The 17,179-nt window shown below is 45.5% G+C and overlaps 1 protein-coding gene across 1 annotated transcript; it reads right to left on the bottom strand.

Moving 5' to 3' along the window:
• Positions 1-286: 286 nt before the first annotated feature.
• LOC132323121 (phospholipase A2-like) lies at positions 287-11,619 on the bottom strand. Its single transcript, XM_059837998.1, has 4 exons — positions 11,382-11,619; positions 8,084-8,249; positions 3,590-3,696; positions 287-530 (listed from the first exon to the last, which is right to left on the bottom strand). The coding sequence occupies exons 1-4, from the start codon at positions 11,422-11,424 to the stop codon at positions 367-369; spliced, it is 480 nt and encodes a 159-aa protein (XP_059693981.1). The 5' UTR covers positions 11,425-11,619; the 3' UTR covers positions 287-366.
• Between the last annotated feature and the right edge of the window lie 5,560 nt (positions 11,620-17,179).

Here is a 17,179-nt window from a genome sequence, read left to right as displayed (position 1 = left end):
GAACCAGGGCCTGTGACTGTGAGGCTGCTTCAAGTTGTCTGTAGAAGACCTCATGCACTTTCACCTGCTCAGGTGGCCTTTAGCAAACACCCACAACAGTGTTACCTCTATTAGTCTGCCCTTTTTTCGTAACCCATGAGATCCTGACTTGTTTGTTGTCCACCCAAAGGCAGAGCTCAATACATTCCAAGTGCTCTCTCACAGAGAGGGAAACTCCACCTCCACACCTTTCTGGTCTGTCTCTCCTCCCCATAAATCTGGGACTGATAGAAATTCTCTCACACCATTGTTAGATCTGGAAAATGAGGAAAAATTTTATTCCACCACCTTCAAGTTCAAATTGTGCGAAGAAAGGTCCTAAAAATACTATTCTGGCCCTCCATATCTGACATGGCAGGTGGGATGAGTCTGTCCGCATAAAAAGTCTGGCCAGAGGATGAAGTGAGGATTGTATGGGGCTGCTCCCCAGCACTTGGCTGCTTCTTGGTCACACAGGCACACCATTTTTTCACATCGGTCTGTCAGGTTATCTGCAAAAGAAAATGTGAGCTGAGGTTTAGAGATTCTGAATCAAAGGCAAGTAACAGTTTTAGGAGGAAAAATCCCCTAAACAAGCAGCCCTTAGGGATCAAAGGCTGTGGCAGCAGGATCAACGTTGTGAGTGGATTTGAGTGTTGTGAGTGGATTTGACCCTCCCCTGCCCTCTCTGTCAACAGGTCTGACCTTGACTGTGACAAAGAGCATCAGAAATTAGCAGCTAAATGTAGATTGGCAATGCTTATAAAAATATCTGCTCAGCACAGAGCACTCCCGGCTTCTAGAACTGTGTGAACTATGAGGGTTTAATTCAGTAGTCAAAGCTGAAAAGGAAAATTATTTAATCTTAGCCTGAGGTAAAAATATTCCACTGCTCCTCAGTCGGTGAATTTCCTTTCTAACTCCTCCCTCTGCAAAACAGACTGATTTCAAAAAAAACCCACACTACTTTGAAAGAAGGAGCCTCCCAGAGAGTTGTTCAGAAACCTGAGGGCATCAGAGCACACACCAGGCGTCCTTCACTCTTGCTGTATCAGTTGCTGCTATCTCTCTCTGATCACAGCAGAGGAGCCAAGGAGCTTTGCAGCAGGGCCAGGTACCTGATTTTTATGAGCTAGCAGCTAACAAAGTGATCAGAGTCATACATGGAACTATACAGAATGCAAATATATGACTGCATGACCATAAATAACATCAAAGGCACTAGCTTAGAAGGCTACATTGCAAATGATTGAGGTTAATGAACCTCATCCCACCTATAGGTGGTTTAAATGCAGTTGTTGGGTTAATATTATTTTAAAGCACAGTGCCTTGCTTCTTTGAGGCTGCTACCATGGGTTATCCAACAGCCATAAAACCCTGCACTAGGCAAAGTATAATGTGCCAGTGCACATGGGCTTCACTTCAATCGGGCTTCACTCATTCAACTGGAATGAGTATAGGAATTTTTTCAGATTTCACTGGACTTTGATGGATCAACCCTGTATCTGAAAAATCGAGAAAAGTCCTAGTTTCCTAAGCCGTTCGGAATAATCACATATTTACTGCTAAAAGTGTTTTAAGGGTCAATGAGGACTTAAGGTCACTCTTCTCTTAGCTACCAGTCTTGCCTGATATTCTCCTTGCCCCTCTGCTCCTTGAGCTCTTCCTGTGCTGAGCCAGCAACTGTTCATCAAATGTGAGTACAAAAGTCTGGCTTTGCAACATTCATTCAAGAGGAATGGGGTTTTTTTGACTAGACCCCACAACTAACAGCCTTTTCTATATTCCAGATATCTATTGAATGGAATTTGCCTACAGGTGATGGCATATCTGGACTGAAGAATATGGTTTTGCCAGTTTTTTTCATTCCATAAACAAAACTACCTAATAGTAGCAAAAAGAGGAGAAATACCAAGTAAAATGAGTTTATTTTACATGAAAATGTCTGTATATATGGTACAGTGTCAGGCAGCAGGCATCTAATTCCTGTTGCATTGAAATGACAGTGCAAACAGTTCTGCTTCTAACACTTCTGGACATCATTACCCTGAGCTCAGCAAGCATGCCTGGAAATTTAATTCTTCATCTCTTTTGTTTGAATGGGATCAGACATTATACGTTCACATCCTAATAAGACCTGCCGTGCTGTAGCCTGGGGTAGGAAATTTGCTTTCAAAACACATTTCTATTGTTCCTCCTCACAGGGGTTATCAGAGGGAGTGTAGCCTGCTGAAGGCTTGAGGAGAACAGTTGATGGATGCATCAGGTCTTGCCTGGACATCAGTTAAGGAATTAATGAAATTTGTTTAACTTATTGGCCAAGTTGTTTAACTTGTTGGCCAAGTCAGAGCAACTGCAGCCTGCTGCACTCCTGTGTCCACTCCCATGGACTGAATTATATATCTCATATCTGCAACTTGGATTGTTCCTTCACAGCAAAAAGAAACAGGAATTTTCCCCTGTAAAATGACTAGCAGAAAATATCAGTCAGCTATGGAAACATGGCAGGAGGGAGAGCAGTTGTACATTAAAGCAAGACATTTCTTTGCCTGGGACTTTGTATTTACTAGATTGTTCTGGAATTTGGAAAAGAACAACTGCAGATGTGCTGTGTCCCATCCCCTATCTGCTGGCAGATCTTCAGCTGCTGGTGAGGCTGAGGATTGCACCAGTAAAATATGGTTTTCTGATAAGGGAGAAATAGTCTTTTAATGTTCTAGCAAGTAACTTTGATGATTATGGGGATAAGTTTTACTCTCACAATTTCTTTTCAAACTTTCAAAGTCTTCTACAATGGATTTTACTACCAGGAGCTTTCTGAAGACTTAGAAACACAAGTGACAAATTCTAAGACTCAAGTCATCTGGTGTATGTCAAAACAAAATGTGTGAGACACTGACGGGCTGTGACTGTGCAATTCAAACCTTGACTGGGTACCAGCTGTAGAGCTGAGCACAGCCCACACTTGCTGGCTGCCTGAAGCACTCGAGAGCATTTGATTCTGCATGGTTCCAAATCCCTACTGGAACCCCAAAACTTCAGGCTGGAGCCCCACACAGGGCAGAGGTGCAGGCTGGCATCCTATTTAACCTGTCTTGCAGCCATGCTAAGTAGCCTGGCTCTTCTCTAGCAGTGCTTAAGGGTAGTAAAAAAGTGGACAGTCCTGCTGGAGGGAGGGCCAGAACTGCAATGGAAAGAGCACCCCTGAAGACCCACAGCTGTAGGAAGAGGCACGCTTAATGCCAGTGAGCAGAAAGTCTCCAAAGAGTTATCTGCATCCCTGCCAAACTGAGATGGCTTGGGGGCTCCATGGCCCCCAGTCCTGCTCTTCAGCCTATGTGGATCTCAGGTTACCTGGAATGGGTTGTGCTGGGAATCCAGCCTTCCTCCCAGCTCCTGGCAAGAATGGGCAGGGAGCTTGGAAGAGAACAGACATTGCCTAAAGCAGCTTTGAAACCAGCTTGGCAAACACAAACTTGCCTCTGGGGCCCCCAAAGCTCTTTGGTCAGCCTGCTGCCTGCAGAGGAGGGAGGGAGGGAAACCCACACAGCAGGAGCCAGCCTTTCCTTACCGCACCGTACAGTGTTCTGCTCACACGCCCACTGGTAGCGCTGCACCTTGGGGTTGCAGCCTTCCTTCTCTGCTGTGTCATAGCAGCAGTCATGCCTGTGGCAGCACCTGGGAGACATAAAAAGAGAGAGTACTGGTGTCCTCCTGCATCCTGCCTGTTGGCACAGACTCCAGGGCGCTTTGCTCATGCACAGCTCATGACAGCAATGTTCACCCCCGCCTGTCAGTTAATCATCAGTTAATGATGCAAGTATTCTGGCATCTTTGGGAAAGCTCACTTGTCTCAGGAGTTCATTAATGCCATATTTGCTCCCATGACAACTGCACTTCTTCTTCTGAGCTTTTGGCCTCATGAAAGCATGTGTGCTCAAAACATGGTAATCTGGCTGAAAAGGGGCAGAAGTGTTCCTATAAGTTGTGCTATTGTGGCTCACTGGCTTAGGCTTAGACCCATCCCAAAACTTGGAACTGGGGTGTTTTTTGCCTTCCTCAGTATCACCAAGAAGCTTAGTCTTTTCAGTTCACCTGCCATGTGCTCCTTGGCCCTTAAAGGTTCTGAGGGCAGGCTACAAATTAATCAGTCTCAATGGTGAAATTCATATGACTTAACTGAAGAACCTTAAAAACCATCTACATCTAAGGCATTCACCTATCTTCCCTCTATGCATATCTGCACCACAGTTCACATTTTCATGCTGCAGAGATCTAACACAGGGTGAAAAGCATGAGATTTGAAAAGTGCAGTTGTGTTTCACTGACCATAGAGGGAATGCGGATGAATAGCTCAGCTGGTGACATCTGTCCTGTGGACTAGTCAGTGAGATCATTCTCACTGTCAATTACTTCTGAATTTATGGAAAACTTGACCTCACTTGAATTTTATTTTTGTAATTTAGGGATTCAAATTCCACCAAGAAAAGATTCAGCCCTTAGAGATGTTCTCTGCTGAATAACAAAGGTTGTTTCAGCAAGGATGCAAGGTCAGAGGCTGGAGCCAGAGAGCAGTGATCTCCTGTATCTCCAGAAGACATCCCTGCAAGAACTGTACAGAGAAACGACTCTACTAACTGGGAAAAATTGAGACAGACTGATTTTACATAAAAACCCTGAAGCTGCAGCAAAGCCTAATCCATCCTGAGAGGAATGATAGGTAGCAGAGCAGGCCCATCACTAGTGTCTCATATATGGGACACTGGGCACTGGAGGCTGTGGTGGAGGGGAGTGCCAGCTATAGAAACCAAAGTTTGTGAGGGAGTGAGTCAGTAGCCAAATTGGTAAAGTTGGTGTCAGTGATGGGGGAGTATGGGGAAAAGCAGCAATGTGAGCAAAGGGAGGTGTTGGGGCTTTGTGCCAAGGGAAACAAATGGCTCTTTATAAAGAGCCAGAGGGAACAAAGAGAAAGAGAGGTAGGAGAAGTGAGGACAGATACTGTAGGAGGCAAAAGACGTTCTGTTAGTCAGGCAAGGACAAGCAAATGAGCACTGAATTTGTACAAACAAATGGTGTTCTAGTTAGCTGTGAGAACTCGCTCCTTATGTAGGAGCTTGGCAAAACCAGGGGAAGATGCATAAACTCTGCAAAACCACAGGATTTAGGGCACAATTCTCCTTCCCCTTACAGCAGTTCCTCCTGATGATCCCCACAGCGGCAGCAGGGTGACAGGTAACTTACTCCAACACAAAGCAAGAAGACTTTTGGCTTCTATTTTACAAACATCTGAAAGAACTGTCAAGGAATGAAGACTAAGGAATGCTATTGTTGTCCTTTACCACTTTCAGATGGTCTCCTCCTGTCTGGAAATGCCCTTTGCTGCACCTGGGTCAGAGTGATGCTAAGCTTTTAATGACCTGCTAACATTCGGTTACTCCAACACAAACAGAGGCAGCCAACACCATGGCTGACCACCGATCATCAGCGATGGCAAACAAACACAGCTGTGTCACCTGGGTAGTCAACAACCTGCTTGTCACTGGCTGGGCTACGAGACAGCCCTAATGGCTACAGACAGGTCCGGCTGGTCCGCAGGGATCAGCTGGCCGGACCCCTGCTGTTGAGCAAATGCCAATAAGGTAAGAATTTGTCACGTTGTGTTTGTCACATCAACAGCACCCTCACTGTTGTGTGTCTTTTCCTTTTGCTTCAACCTTGCAACAGAGGAGAAATCTTACTCTTCCCTACGAGTTGGCCAGGATTTAACAGCTGGCTGCAATGATCTTAGAGATCTTTCCCAGTCTCAACGATCCTGTAACTTAGATGAGTTATAGATGCACCCTGCCTTTCATGGTGTTTTCAGGGAAGTGCTGAGCACCCTTGGGTCCTACTTTACAACACAGGTGCTGCAGCAATCTAGGGGAACAGAAAGGAGAAGGAGAAACAAATCGATTGACTCTATGTGGAAGAAATGTCATTATGCCTTGAAGTGATGGAACTGTGAGAGTGGAACAAAAAGGAAAAGGTAATTTGTGACACCACATCAAAGTCAGTATGTGGAATAAACCTTATAAAAGGATTACCCACTCAATGGCTTTTTTTTCTTTTTCACCTAAAAGAGAGGTGCTTAGAAGCACTCTAGCCCTGTCTAGACAGATTGACTGAATTACACACAAGAAAATTACTCCTTTTGTAAGGTTCTCTGTAACAAACCTAGAAGGTCAAGGAGGTGATAATTCTCAAACAGTATTTGTTGCTCACAGCCAGTAGTTTTGCCACTCTTTCTTTTTTTTAGAATGGCAAATAGGGAAAATAATGTGGTCACTTAGACAGGTGTGGGGTACTCAACCACACTAATCACTGCAGTAGTTGTTAGTAACAGGTATCAATATTTCTCTAGCAAACAGAAAATGGAATTTTTTAGGCCTAAATCTAGTGTGGCATTGCTGATTCTTCCTAGCTAAGAACCTAAATAAAAATTTTAATTTTTTCTACAGCAGCCAAGCATTGCAGCTAAGGAATAATAATAAATGTACTTAGAGGATCAAGCTTCCCTTTTACAAGCTATCTGATATTTTGAGGCGTTTCCACTTGCAAAGCCTCATTTTCTGCCTTTAGGATAAAATCCTAAAATAATCCGTGCAATTTTAACAACAGCAGAAACACTGGCTGGTGAACACGTGGCCATATTTTACTCTCTCTTTTTCAGGAGTGATGACTAATTGCACCTCCCAGGGTCACGTAAATTTGAATGTCATTCGGCCCTCTATGGAAAACACCTTTTAAGTCACTCTGCTCAGCCCTTCAATAAAAGCAGTGCTCCAAATTAGTGAAGTCATGTTTTACTTTCAAGGCTTTATTGTAAAATTTGTTAAAGGATAACAAAAATAATTAAACACTCTACATACACTGCTGTAGATATGCACTGTGATAAGCAGGCCAAGAGATATTACTGCAGTTACTCATCATTTGTGAGGCCCATATTGACTGTTTCATAGATGAAATATTTCACAGACAAATAAAGGGACATGATGAGAGGGCTTTGGGAGTGAAACATCTCGCTGCATTAATGAAGACAGCCCCATTAATCTTAAGGGACAGACAACTTCTTGTTGATGCCCACAGAGATCTTTAACTTTGACATTTTTTCTTCCTTCACTCCCCCCCGCCCCTTTTTTCTGTCATTTTAATTCAGCAAAATCTGGTTTTGTAGCAACCTGCAATGTCTCCAGCAGCAAGGTATTCTAGAAAGCTCAGTTTCCTTCCCAGTAAGCTGCAGACTGCCTTCACCCCTGCTAAAAGCAGAGCTTGCTTACTAGTAGCACCTGGTCTATTGACTGTAGATAGACTTTGCTTTGACTTTGATATTTCAAACCTGGAAAGATTGCAAATACCAGGCTCAGAGCAACAAGAGTCTACTATCCTCAGCTTTACTCTCCTTTACTCTCTTTATGCTCATTGCACAGTACAGGAAAGAAGACTTTGATTGCATGCAACACCTCCAACACTTGTTGGGAATTACAAGCCCAACATCTTCCACACTAACAAAGAAAAGGGGAGATAACATCATGCTCTCCCTTATTGTTCTGCCTTGATTCAGTGGGAACTAACAGCCAATGAAGGCCACAGGTTTGATTACTCCTTACAACTATACAGATTTCTTCAAGAGGATAAACAGTGATATTTCCATCACTTTCATTTTAAGGACCTAGGTGAAATAACCCTCCAAATACCTTGGATTACACTCCTTTTGTCAGGCAGGGTGTGCTCTCTATGAAAAAACAAAACAGCAATTTCAAAAAATTACATCCTGGTTTCTCCTTTGCCCTCTTCCCCACATATTACAAGGTCCTAAGAGCTTTGGTGTCATCCAGAAGGAGGTTAAGCCCTCATTCAAATCCCAAGTGATACATGGGTCATCACTCCCAAATCCCCAGTATGTTCATATATACTAAATTCCTTGCCCACAAGGCAGCAAATGAGTCAGTGGAGTCACAGTAGTACAAACTGAGAAAAATAGGGAGATCTGCACTGCTTCTGGACACATAGCTGAGGTTTCTCTTACCAGTCTGTTTTATCTTTAGGCCAGCCTCGTCCTCCTAGTCCACAGTAGCACCCATAGCCAATATATGCCAAGGGAGACCGTCCCGTGCCACACGTTATGGCTCCAGCCAGTTCAATGATTCCTCGAGTGTGCAGTGAATGGGACTTTCCCAGAGCACCTTTCCAAACTGCAAAGACAAGACATGGTTACACACAAGGATTAAACATGCCTGCTACTGATTTTCCTACAGTCCTTAAAGGGAGATGGTTTTGATTTTGACTGGTTGGTTGGGTGCAGCCCTGACAATCTAACTAGTCATGACATTCAGCTGGCCAAAGGTGCTCTTGCAGGGAGCTTTGCCTGTGTCTGGGATAATCAAAAGGCGGATGCAGAAATGCCCAAGCATGCTATTTCTTCCACAGGAGCTCAGTTCAAGCAGGACTTACTAGTTCTGGTGCACTAGTGTGCGATTGCAGTTGTGTTGCACCCAGGAGCAGTGTGCGTGATCATGCTCATCACAGAGCCCAAGCTGTTGAACTTTGCAGGGTCTGTGCCAGCACCATGGAGGGCCACCTGGGCTTCACTGCACCCCAGAGCTCCCAAACCTGGGACAGTTTTCCAGCTATGCAATGGTCCTGACTGGGACATGAAGCAGCAGAGTACAGACAGGCCACCAGACCTAAACAGGACTCTGTGGAAAGAAATGAAGTTTCTATGTTGCTCAAGATTTCTTACATTATCCAAGTTTCCCTATTATTCAGGATCTTTTAACCCCTTTTCCAGGTGGCAAAACATACTGATAGTCCTATTAATCTGCATAGAGGGACAGCTACACCCCCCTAAGCCTGCAGAGTACATACTTTCTCAAGGACTAAGTGCCTCCATTAGCCAAGATGTGCGTACAACCGCTTTCTCTTGAGACTCTGAAAGTGCTAGCAACACTTGAATCCGCTTCCCTTATTATGTTCCACCTAAGTCATAACAGGTGGGCTGCACTAATTTGGGGAAAAAAGGAGAAAGGAGCTCTGTGTCAGCTGGAGTGTGCGGATGGCCACCCAAACCAGTCTGGAGATTTTTGAGTTACAAGTCTTTCAAACAGTCTCATGATTTCGCATGTAAATTTGGAACTGTTTTAGAAGCCACAGGCTCATTCTTGCAGTAACTGTAATGGAAACCAAGAGTACCCTGCCCCTAACACTCAAACCACTGTGATGCTCAGTTGCAAACGTTGCAGCTTATTGTGTTGACAAACAGGAGTATTTCATGCCTGGATTTACTGTGAAGGACCAAATGCACTTTGCACTGCTCTATCAGTAGGATCAAAATCCTCAGCCTGAAAGCCTGGCCCATCTGCTCATCCCACCCATGCATAGCCACTCCAAAATCAAACAGGGGCTTTCCAGCATGCTTGGATGGAGAGGAAGGTGACTTCTGGGAGCTGGGAACTGGTCACTGAAATTGCTTTGCCACATGCCCCTGGCTATTGCAGCACGCTTGACCTCCTCAAAGTGTTGTGCAAACACGGGCTAATTAATCCTCTAAACCACCCAAGGACTCAATACTATTATTAAAACAGTTGCTTTCCTTTTAAAACCTAGCCTCTAATCCCCCTGCTTGGGCCTCTTCCCGCATCTCCTGGGCTAGCTTGCCCTCCTAGCCAATCCAAATGCTAGTGAAGACAAGGAGAGTCTCTCCCCATGAAGGACAAGGCAGGGCTTTGCTCCCTCTCCCAGCTCGACCCCTCCAGTAGGAGAGGTGTGGATCCCTGGGGTGAAAATTCCACCATTTTCACCGCAGGGATCCACACCTCAGGCTGTCCAGCATAGCCTCAGTCTGCTTCCTGGGGCATTCCTCAGGGATTAAATGCACATTCCTGAAAAAGTAAGCGCCTGCTCAGCTAAACACTACTTGAGTGTTCAGGTTTCGTGCTAAAAACACATTGGATGGGTTTTATTGAGAACTAAAGAGACCACTTATTTTCCTTGTCTAAACAGCAAGGCTCCAGAGTTTGAAGGGGGCTTAGCTCTCAGGGGAAATCACAAGTAGTGAGCTGGTTTGGATTTGGGGGTATAAATCATGATTTTTCAACCTGTTGCAGTTTGCTGACCCTGAAAATATTCCAGTGGAGACAAAAACTTCTTTGTAGGAATCCCGGCCTTCTGACAAATGGCTTGAATTCTTTTTTAGCTGTCTTTCACTGGCCTCTTAGGACTGCTGGGCTTGGCCTGTTGGCCACTGGCTGAAAATAGTTGAGGCTGCTGTAAGGTAACTGTACCTCACTCAGAAGAAGAAAGGCCATTCTTCTTTCGGGGATATCTCTGGAGATCAAGGAACTGTAATTACAGTGCAGCGTTGCTATGAAAGTGGAGAGAACACCCTGAAGGAAATTGAGTCCAAAAGACTCAATTAGTGTGCTTAGGGCTGTGTGTTCTGTAAGAGGCATCCAGGCAGCCTCTGATGTTCCTGTTCTTTGAAAGCTGTCTGGGTTTTGAGCCAGCAGTGCGCTGCTGCAACTGAGAGGTCAGCCCTAGCAAGTACATTTTTAATATTCAGGTGCACAGCTAATAACTTGACCAAGAACTGAAATTACTTTCTCTATGCTAGGCAGCCGAGCCAACACAGCCAGGAAAGCCTTGAAAAAGTCTGAGTCTCCACAGCAGTCTGCTCCTAGCCAAATGTCCCGTTATCAGCATGTCCAATCACTAGTTAAACTACTAATGGACCTTAGAGAAGAACATACCTTCAGAGAGGCGAGCAGAGGTGAATCTGACAACTTAGCACTATTTCCTGCTTAAACTGGCAGCCTTTGCTGTAAATGAAGGCAGGAGGTTGTTTTTTTCTTTTACAACTCTACTGCAGGTAAAACCTCAGATGTGCCAGTTTAGTGTTTTGTTGCCTTTGTCTGTAGGGGCTTTATGTTAGCGGCCATTTATGGCTTTTATAAACAGAATTTTTTAAAATTATTTTAAATTCAGATGTGTTGAAAACTGCTCCATGGACACTGGTATAAAAAGAAGGTATTTCAATGGAACATGGACACTAACAACTCTGTAGCAGAAAACTATTAAGAAAGAAGACCTGTGTTTATACAGGTTATGTAAACCATAGTTGGGGCTGGGAAGTGAGGCCGACAGGCAGCTCACTTACACCGTCCCTCACTGCAAAGTTGAGGATTGTCTAGTGACATTTTTTTCCCCTCACTTGACCACATCACACGGAGGTCCTGGCACGAAGCCCACAAAGCTGATGGCACAGGGAGAGGCTGTCCCCGGGCAGGGGGAGGCATGGCAGGGCAGAGGGACCGAGGGGTGGTACTCACCTGCCTGAAGCAGCGCCAGAACCAGCAGCAGGCGGGGGCCCATCGGCAGATCGCTCCCACACTTGGGTACTTCGGGTTCAGCTGCCGGCGCTCCGGCAGTGCCTGGCCGTGCAGCCAAGTGAGCCGAGGTGTGGTTGTGCTAAACAACCCTGCCGGTCTGCTGCCCCAGGCTTTATATACACATGGCTCTGCGCCCGTCTGAAGTGGAACACCTCTCCTGCGATGTCCCCGAGCCCCAGCGCTGTCCTGTCCCCGCAGGGCTCCTCGCTGCGGGAGGAGAGGGCGAGGCCTGGCTCTGTTTGCCCAGCATCGCCTTTGGAAGGGAGGGGCTGCTGCAGGGGCATTAGGCCGGTAGGCTCTGGGACAGCCCAAGACCCAGGCACTAAGCCGGGCTCCTTTAAGCTGTTTGCTTACAGACCCTGGTTAACCTCTGAGAAGCTGAGGCAAAGTGAAGCCTTCAACTGGGCTTTCTGTGGCTTGGGCTCGCTGCTGTGGCATTCCCTTGGCAAGGATTTTCTCCTTTTATAGATCACTTCCCAGGGTATTTTTTATAAATTATTTTATTTTAAGACTGATTATTTTCATGTTTAAAAAAGAAAAGACAAAACTATAAAAATCCAACAGAAAGAATACTGTTAAATGCAAGTACCTAATTATAAACTGACCAAAAGAGCTAATTCAGCCCCACTCTGAGGGATAAATACCCTCTTGGCCTGTTGCTGCACCTGACTAACACCAATAGATTTCTTGAAGACTTGTCAGTATGCAGCTACCAGCCATGGTAGGAGACCAGCAGCAGGGTCCAGCCCGCTGGGGCTCTGGTCACAGCAGGCAGCCAAATCCCGAGGTGGCCTCCCTGTCACACAGCCTCTGCCTGCCCCAACGTGAGCAGGAGGAATGGCCACAGTTATTTTGTCTTTGGGCTTGAAACAGCTTTAAAACTCCTTCCTTCCTTGGTACAGCAGCCACTTGACTTGTTGGGTTCTGAGCACCTGCCCCTTCCCTGGTGTGGGCAGGGTGGGCTGCTGTGCTGGAGTGGAAGAGAAGGGGAATGGGGCTGCTTGCCCCATCCTGGGCACAGCCCAGGACTATCATAGCACCCCTTGCCTTAGTTCCCTATGCTAAAGCTATGCTTCCCTTCTGAATGGCATGGGTTTAAATATTTGCTTGCTACACATTGGTAGTGAACCAAAAGTCATCAGCAAGTCGTTTATGTGGCTTCCTTCTGCCGAGACCTGCCCCAGTACAGCTGCTGTCACTCTTTGCCAAGCAAGTATTCAAGATAGAGTACATCCTGGGAGATGCCCTGTGATACAGGGCAAACAAGACGGCAGGATTGAGTAAATCTCAGAACAATTACCAGCCTGAAGTTTCCACCACCACCCCAGTGATGGGCCATGTGCTGGCAGTAGGAGAGGAGGGAGGACAGCTTGAGCACAACACACACCCAGCTGCTCCCTGCCCTGCACTACCTCAGAGGGGCTCAGGAGAAGCTGCAAAGCTTCTGTCCTTGGAAGCCCCCTTCAGTAACTATTCATTTTATTCAAGCCATAATGCCAAATCACATAGAATCATAGAATCATAGAACGGTTTGGGTTGGGAAGGACCTTAAAATTGTTTGAAACCCCTGCAATGGGCAGAGACACCTTCTACTCAAACAAGTCACTTCAAGTGCCATCCAGTCACACCTTGAATGCTTCCATGAATGGGGCATCCACAACATCTCTGAGCAAACCTATCCCAGTACCTCAGCGCCCTCACAGTAAAGGATTTCTTCCTAATATCTAATCCAAACCTCATGGTCACAATAGGACACGAAATAAAACTACATGAGTGCTGGAACCTCCAAGGTAAAAAAAGAAGGGCAGTTTATTTTCGACCTCGATATATATAGAATTTGAAAAGTGACCCTGGATTGGAGGATGAAATTGCCACCACACTAATGACACTGGTCAAACCAACAGTCCATCAATTTTCTCTTCCTCCAGAAAAGAATGCAAAAAACCCAATCATTATTTACATGAAAGCATGTGTGAGAAACTCCATTACAAAAATGTAAACATCAGAAGGCTCAGAAGAACTTAGAAGATCTGGGCGACACAAACCTACTCTTTTTCATTTAAAAGCTATTCCCCCTTGTCCTGTCACTACAAGCCCTTGTAAAAAGTCCCCTTCCAGTTCTCTTGTAGCCCTGTTTACATAATGGAAGGCTGCTGTAAGTTCTCTCAGGAGCCTTTTTTCCCATGATGAACAGCCCCAGCATTCTATCTTCATTAGAGGGAGGGGTGCTCCTACCCTCCCATCATCTTCATGGCCCTCCCCTGGCCTCGCTCTAGCAGGCTCACATCATTCTTGTGCTGGATGCAATACCTCATGTGGGGTCCCACCAAACTAGAGCAGAGGGGGAGAATCATCTGCCTCGCCCTGCTGGCCAACTGCTTTGGATGCAGCCCAGGATGCAGCTGGCATTCAGGGCTGTCAGTGCTCATTGCCGGGTCAGGTTGAGCTTCTTGTCCACCAATGGCCCCAGGTCCTTCCCAGGGCTCCTCCTGAGCCATTCCCCACCCAGCCTGAGTTTGTGCTCAGGGCTGCTCTGTGTGTGAGCTGTTGCTGACAAACATTTGACCTTAAGAATGAGAGTTTGCAGAAAGGGGATGCTGGAGGACAGATGTGCTGTGATCAAAGGCTCCATGGACACAGGACCTGTGAGAAGTGCAACAAAGAAGGCAGGCTTTGAAACACCATGTGGGGTTGGGCTGAACTACACCCTGTTAGAGTAAGCCCCACCCCTGACAGGTACTTGGGTGGCCCAGTTCTTAAATGGGAACCAAGAGGGAGTTGTGAACCTTTGCAGATGCTTTACAGGAACTGTCGCCAAAAACATCTATTCTGATTTGGATTTATCAGAATAATTTGGATTTACAAACAGACAATCTTTTTCTTCCAAAGCCTTGCTGATTTAGAAACCTGATCAAAAAAGACATTATGAAATTTCAGATCACAAATTAATTCTATTCTTCCTATTCTCACAGCACCCCAAATGACAGATTCGTTTTTTGCCCCCCATTCAGCATCAAATACAAAATAGAGACTGCTGTCATAGCCAAATGTATCTTCAATTCTGAAAGACGACTTCTTCAGGGTATTAGGAAAGGATGCCCAAATTCAACCTTAAAATGCAAAGCAGAGTTAATATATCATATCCTCATGGTTGTTTCACACCACTGACTGGCCAAGTTTGTTAATCTGTGCAGGTACTGATTACTGTTGCCTAAGTTAATCAGCATATTTATTAAATAGCATTAATGCTAATAATGTTCTTACTATGTTACAACAAATACTCTGGGACCATGAGGGCATTTCTAGTACTGTTTAGGGAAATAAAATTAATTCTCCAATCCTACCCGTTCATGTGAATTTTGCATGTCACCTCTTTGAGCTCCACTCTCACTAGTAGCAAGAGGCAGCACATGAGAGTGTTGAATGTCATCTCATCAAACTCAGACTCACACTACTGTCTGTCCCAAATTGCATGCAAAATAAACTTACTTTGAGCGTCAGGTCACTTGTGTGGGGCAATTGATCTGTACTTCTGGGGGGCTGTTCAGATAAACTGGCTCTGCTGAAAACAGTTCCCTTGGCATGTACCACCAAACCAGCTGGCCTTCAGGATGGATGGTGGCACTGCATACTTTTGGGCTTGTTGTTGAAAAACGGTATTTGGGAAAAGTCTTCAGTTGAAAGGGAGAAGAAATTTGTAAGAAATCCACAGTTTTATATAAGGCTTATCCAATGAAGTTCAAACTATCAGATCTTCTTGTAGAAGATGAGCTGTGCTTCATCGCCTAGAGGCTGTGCTTCCTCAAATGAAATACCCAGCCACCACTGTGGATGTTGCCACCAACCTCAAGAGAAGATCTCTGTTCAGCACCAGAAGAATCAATGGTGCTTTTGCTGTCCAGGCTAAAGGGTTTTCCTTGATTTTCAAGATTCCTTGAGAGCAGAGGACTCTTTCTTGCAATACTATGGGCATTAGAATTCCCTAAAGGATCTGCCCCTACAAAGACCAGGAGACTAGAGACTGAACGATACAGAATGACTGTTTGGGTAGTCAGAATTTGATGAGAAAATCAGTTCTAAAAAGAAGCACACTCCACATTAGCTGTCTGGAGAAAGAAAAGTAAATCTAAGACTGCCATGTGACTTCTGGTGGCATAACCAGTTACAGAGTTAACACAGTAATGTAATAAGTAAACAGTTTTGCTTAATATTGTCTTGGATGGAAGGTCTGCCCATATTTTAGTGCTGATAAAGCCCATTCAGTCTTTAACGAGAAAAGACAACAACATATTATTATTATTATTATTATAGTTGTTGTTGTTGTTGTTGTTGTAATTATTATTTCCAATTTCTAAGTCAGCCCCAAAATGATTTCTAAAAGTTCCTCCTGGTTTGAGGGTTTCCAGTATGCACCTCCTTGAGTTTCACTGCTGCTGTGTGCTGGTCTCCTTTTGATGGTGTCAGTTCTGAATAGTGAAGCTGGATGGCTCCAGCCTGCAGCACCCTCTCAAAGTCAGTGCCTGCTTTTGTCTATAATCACACATCCCCCTTAGGTGATAAAGGTAGAAGGCCACCTCTCTCAAGATTTCACTGTCACAGTTTTCTCCCAGCAGTCTCAGAAGGCGCTGTCTCCTGAGCTGACTGTGGGGGACCTCCCCTCTGAAGTCATTTCTACATATATTATTCCCCTTTTGCACACTTTCTTGCACTCCTCCCATGAAGGAGTGGACCTCATGGACCTCTGCATGTATAACCTGCTGGAGTGGAAGGCAGGCGGAGCTGACGGGAGTCAGGAAATGACAAGGAGCTGAAGCAGGAGAGTAATATGATATGCTGAGGGAGCAGCAGTTTCTTCCTTATCAGCATTGCTGAATGTGAGGCAAACACAGTGGGCTGTGTGCTAGAGAAGAGCTACACCACCCCAGCAGGCTGCCTTTGCACCCTCATGGCTGGCTCCATCCAGCCCTCCTGAGGATCTGTAAACACATAAGGTCCATTCATTTCACACGAAACACAGAGTTGCATTCCTTCACACATTCCTTCCACAAGCCACAGAGAGAGGAGATGCAATCCACAGAAGAGAGATGAGGTGCACGTGTCTCACTGTTGTACAGTCACTGCAGGTGGTGACAGGCCCCAGTAACTTTCTCCTGTTGTCGCTGGGAACATCAAGACTTTCCCAGCCTTCTTCTCCCAAGTGTTAGTGCCACTCATGCTGAGGCCTTTGGAAGCATCCACTTCCTTGTTTGTTCTTCCTTGTTTGTTGTCTTCTTTTTGCTGCTCCTTTTGTAGAGCAGCAGCCAGCCGGCTGCCTGAGACAGGCTGGCTTAGGAACAGAGAGGTTCTTCTGTCCTCCAGGAGCTGTTGGGCTTTGGTGGAACTCACACAACCCACTGCAACTGTCAGGGCAAGGGGGCCATGACTCTAAAAAGGTTTTCAGGACTGCAGTCAATGTCCCTTGGCCATAGACAGTCAGAAATCAGAAACACAGCATGCCCTGGCAGTGCGGAACCTGCTGCCATCACCACCTGGGGACACTGCTGTTGATACAAATCAGGAACAAGTGCATCTCCTTGGAACCACATTGAGAATTGCCTGTAGCAAAAGCCAGGGATACATGATCAGCTGAGCACCCTCAGACAGCTGGCTTTCCATTCAGAGCCCTGGTGACATTTCCCACTTAAAAGATAAAGTAAATGGGTACAAGTTGAATAAAGGTGTCTTCTTTCAATACCGAC

The sequence above is a fragment of the Haemorhous mexicanus genome, chromosome 2 (genome assembly GCF_027477595.1).
Source record: "Haemorhous mexicanus isolate bHaeMex1 chromosome 2, bHaeMex1.pri, whole genome shotgun sequence".
NCBI classification, from domain to species: Eukaryota; Metazoa; Chordata; class Aves; order Passeriformes; family Fringillidae; genus Haemorhous; species Haemorhous mexicanus.
The sequence above is the reverse complement of the archived record's forward strand: the minus strand, read 5'-3'. Positions and strand labels throughout refer to the sequence as shown.

Bases quoted from the DNA above. Each gene is read 5' to 3' on its own strand.
- LOC132323121 (XM_059837998.1), bottom strand. From the start codon at position 11,424: ATGGGCCCCCGCCTGCTGCTGGTTCTGGCGCTGCTTCAGGCAG. The intron at 8,250-11,381 runs GTGAGTACCACC...TTGTCTTTGCAG, and splicing joins TCTGGCGCTGCTTCAGGCAG to TTTGGAAAGGTGCTCTGGGA. The intron at 531-3,589 runs GTAAGGAAAGGC...TTTCTTTTGCAG, and splicing joins GCAGAACACTGTACGGTGCG to ATAACCTGACAGACCGATGT.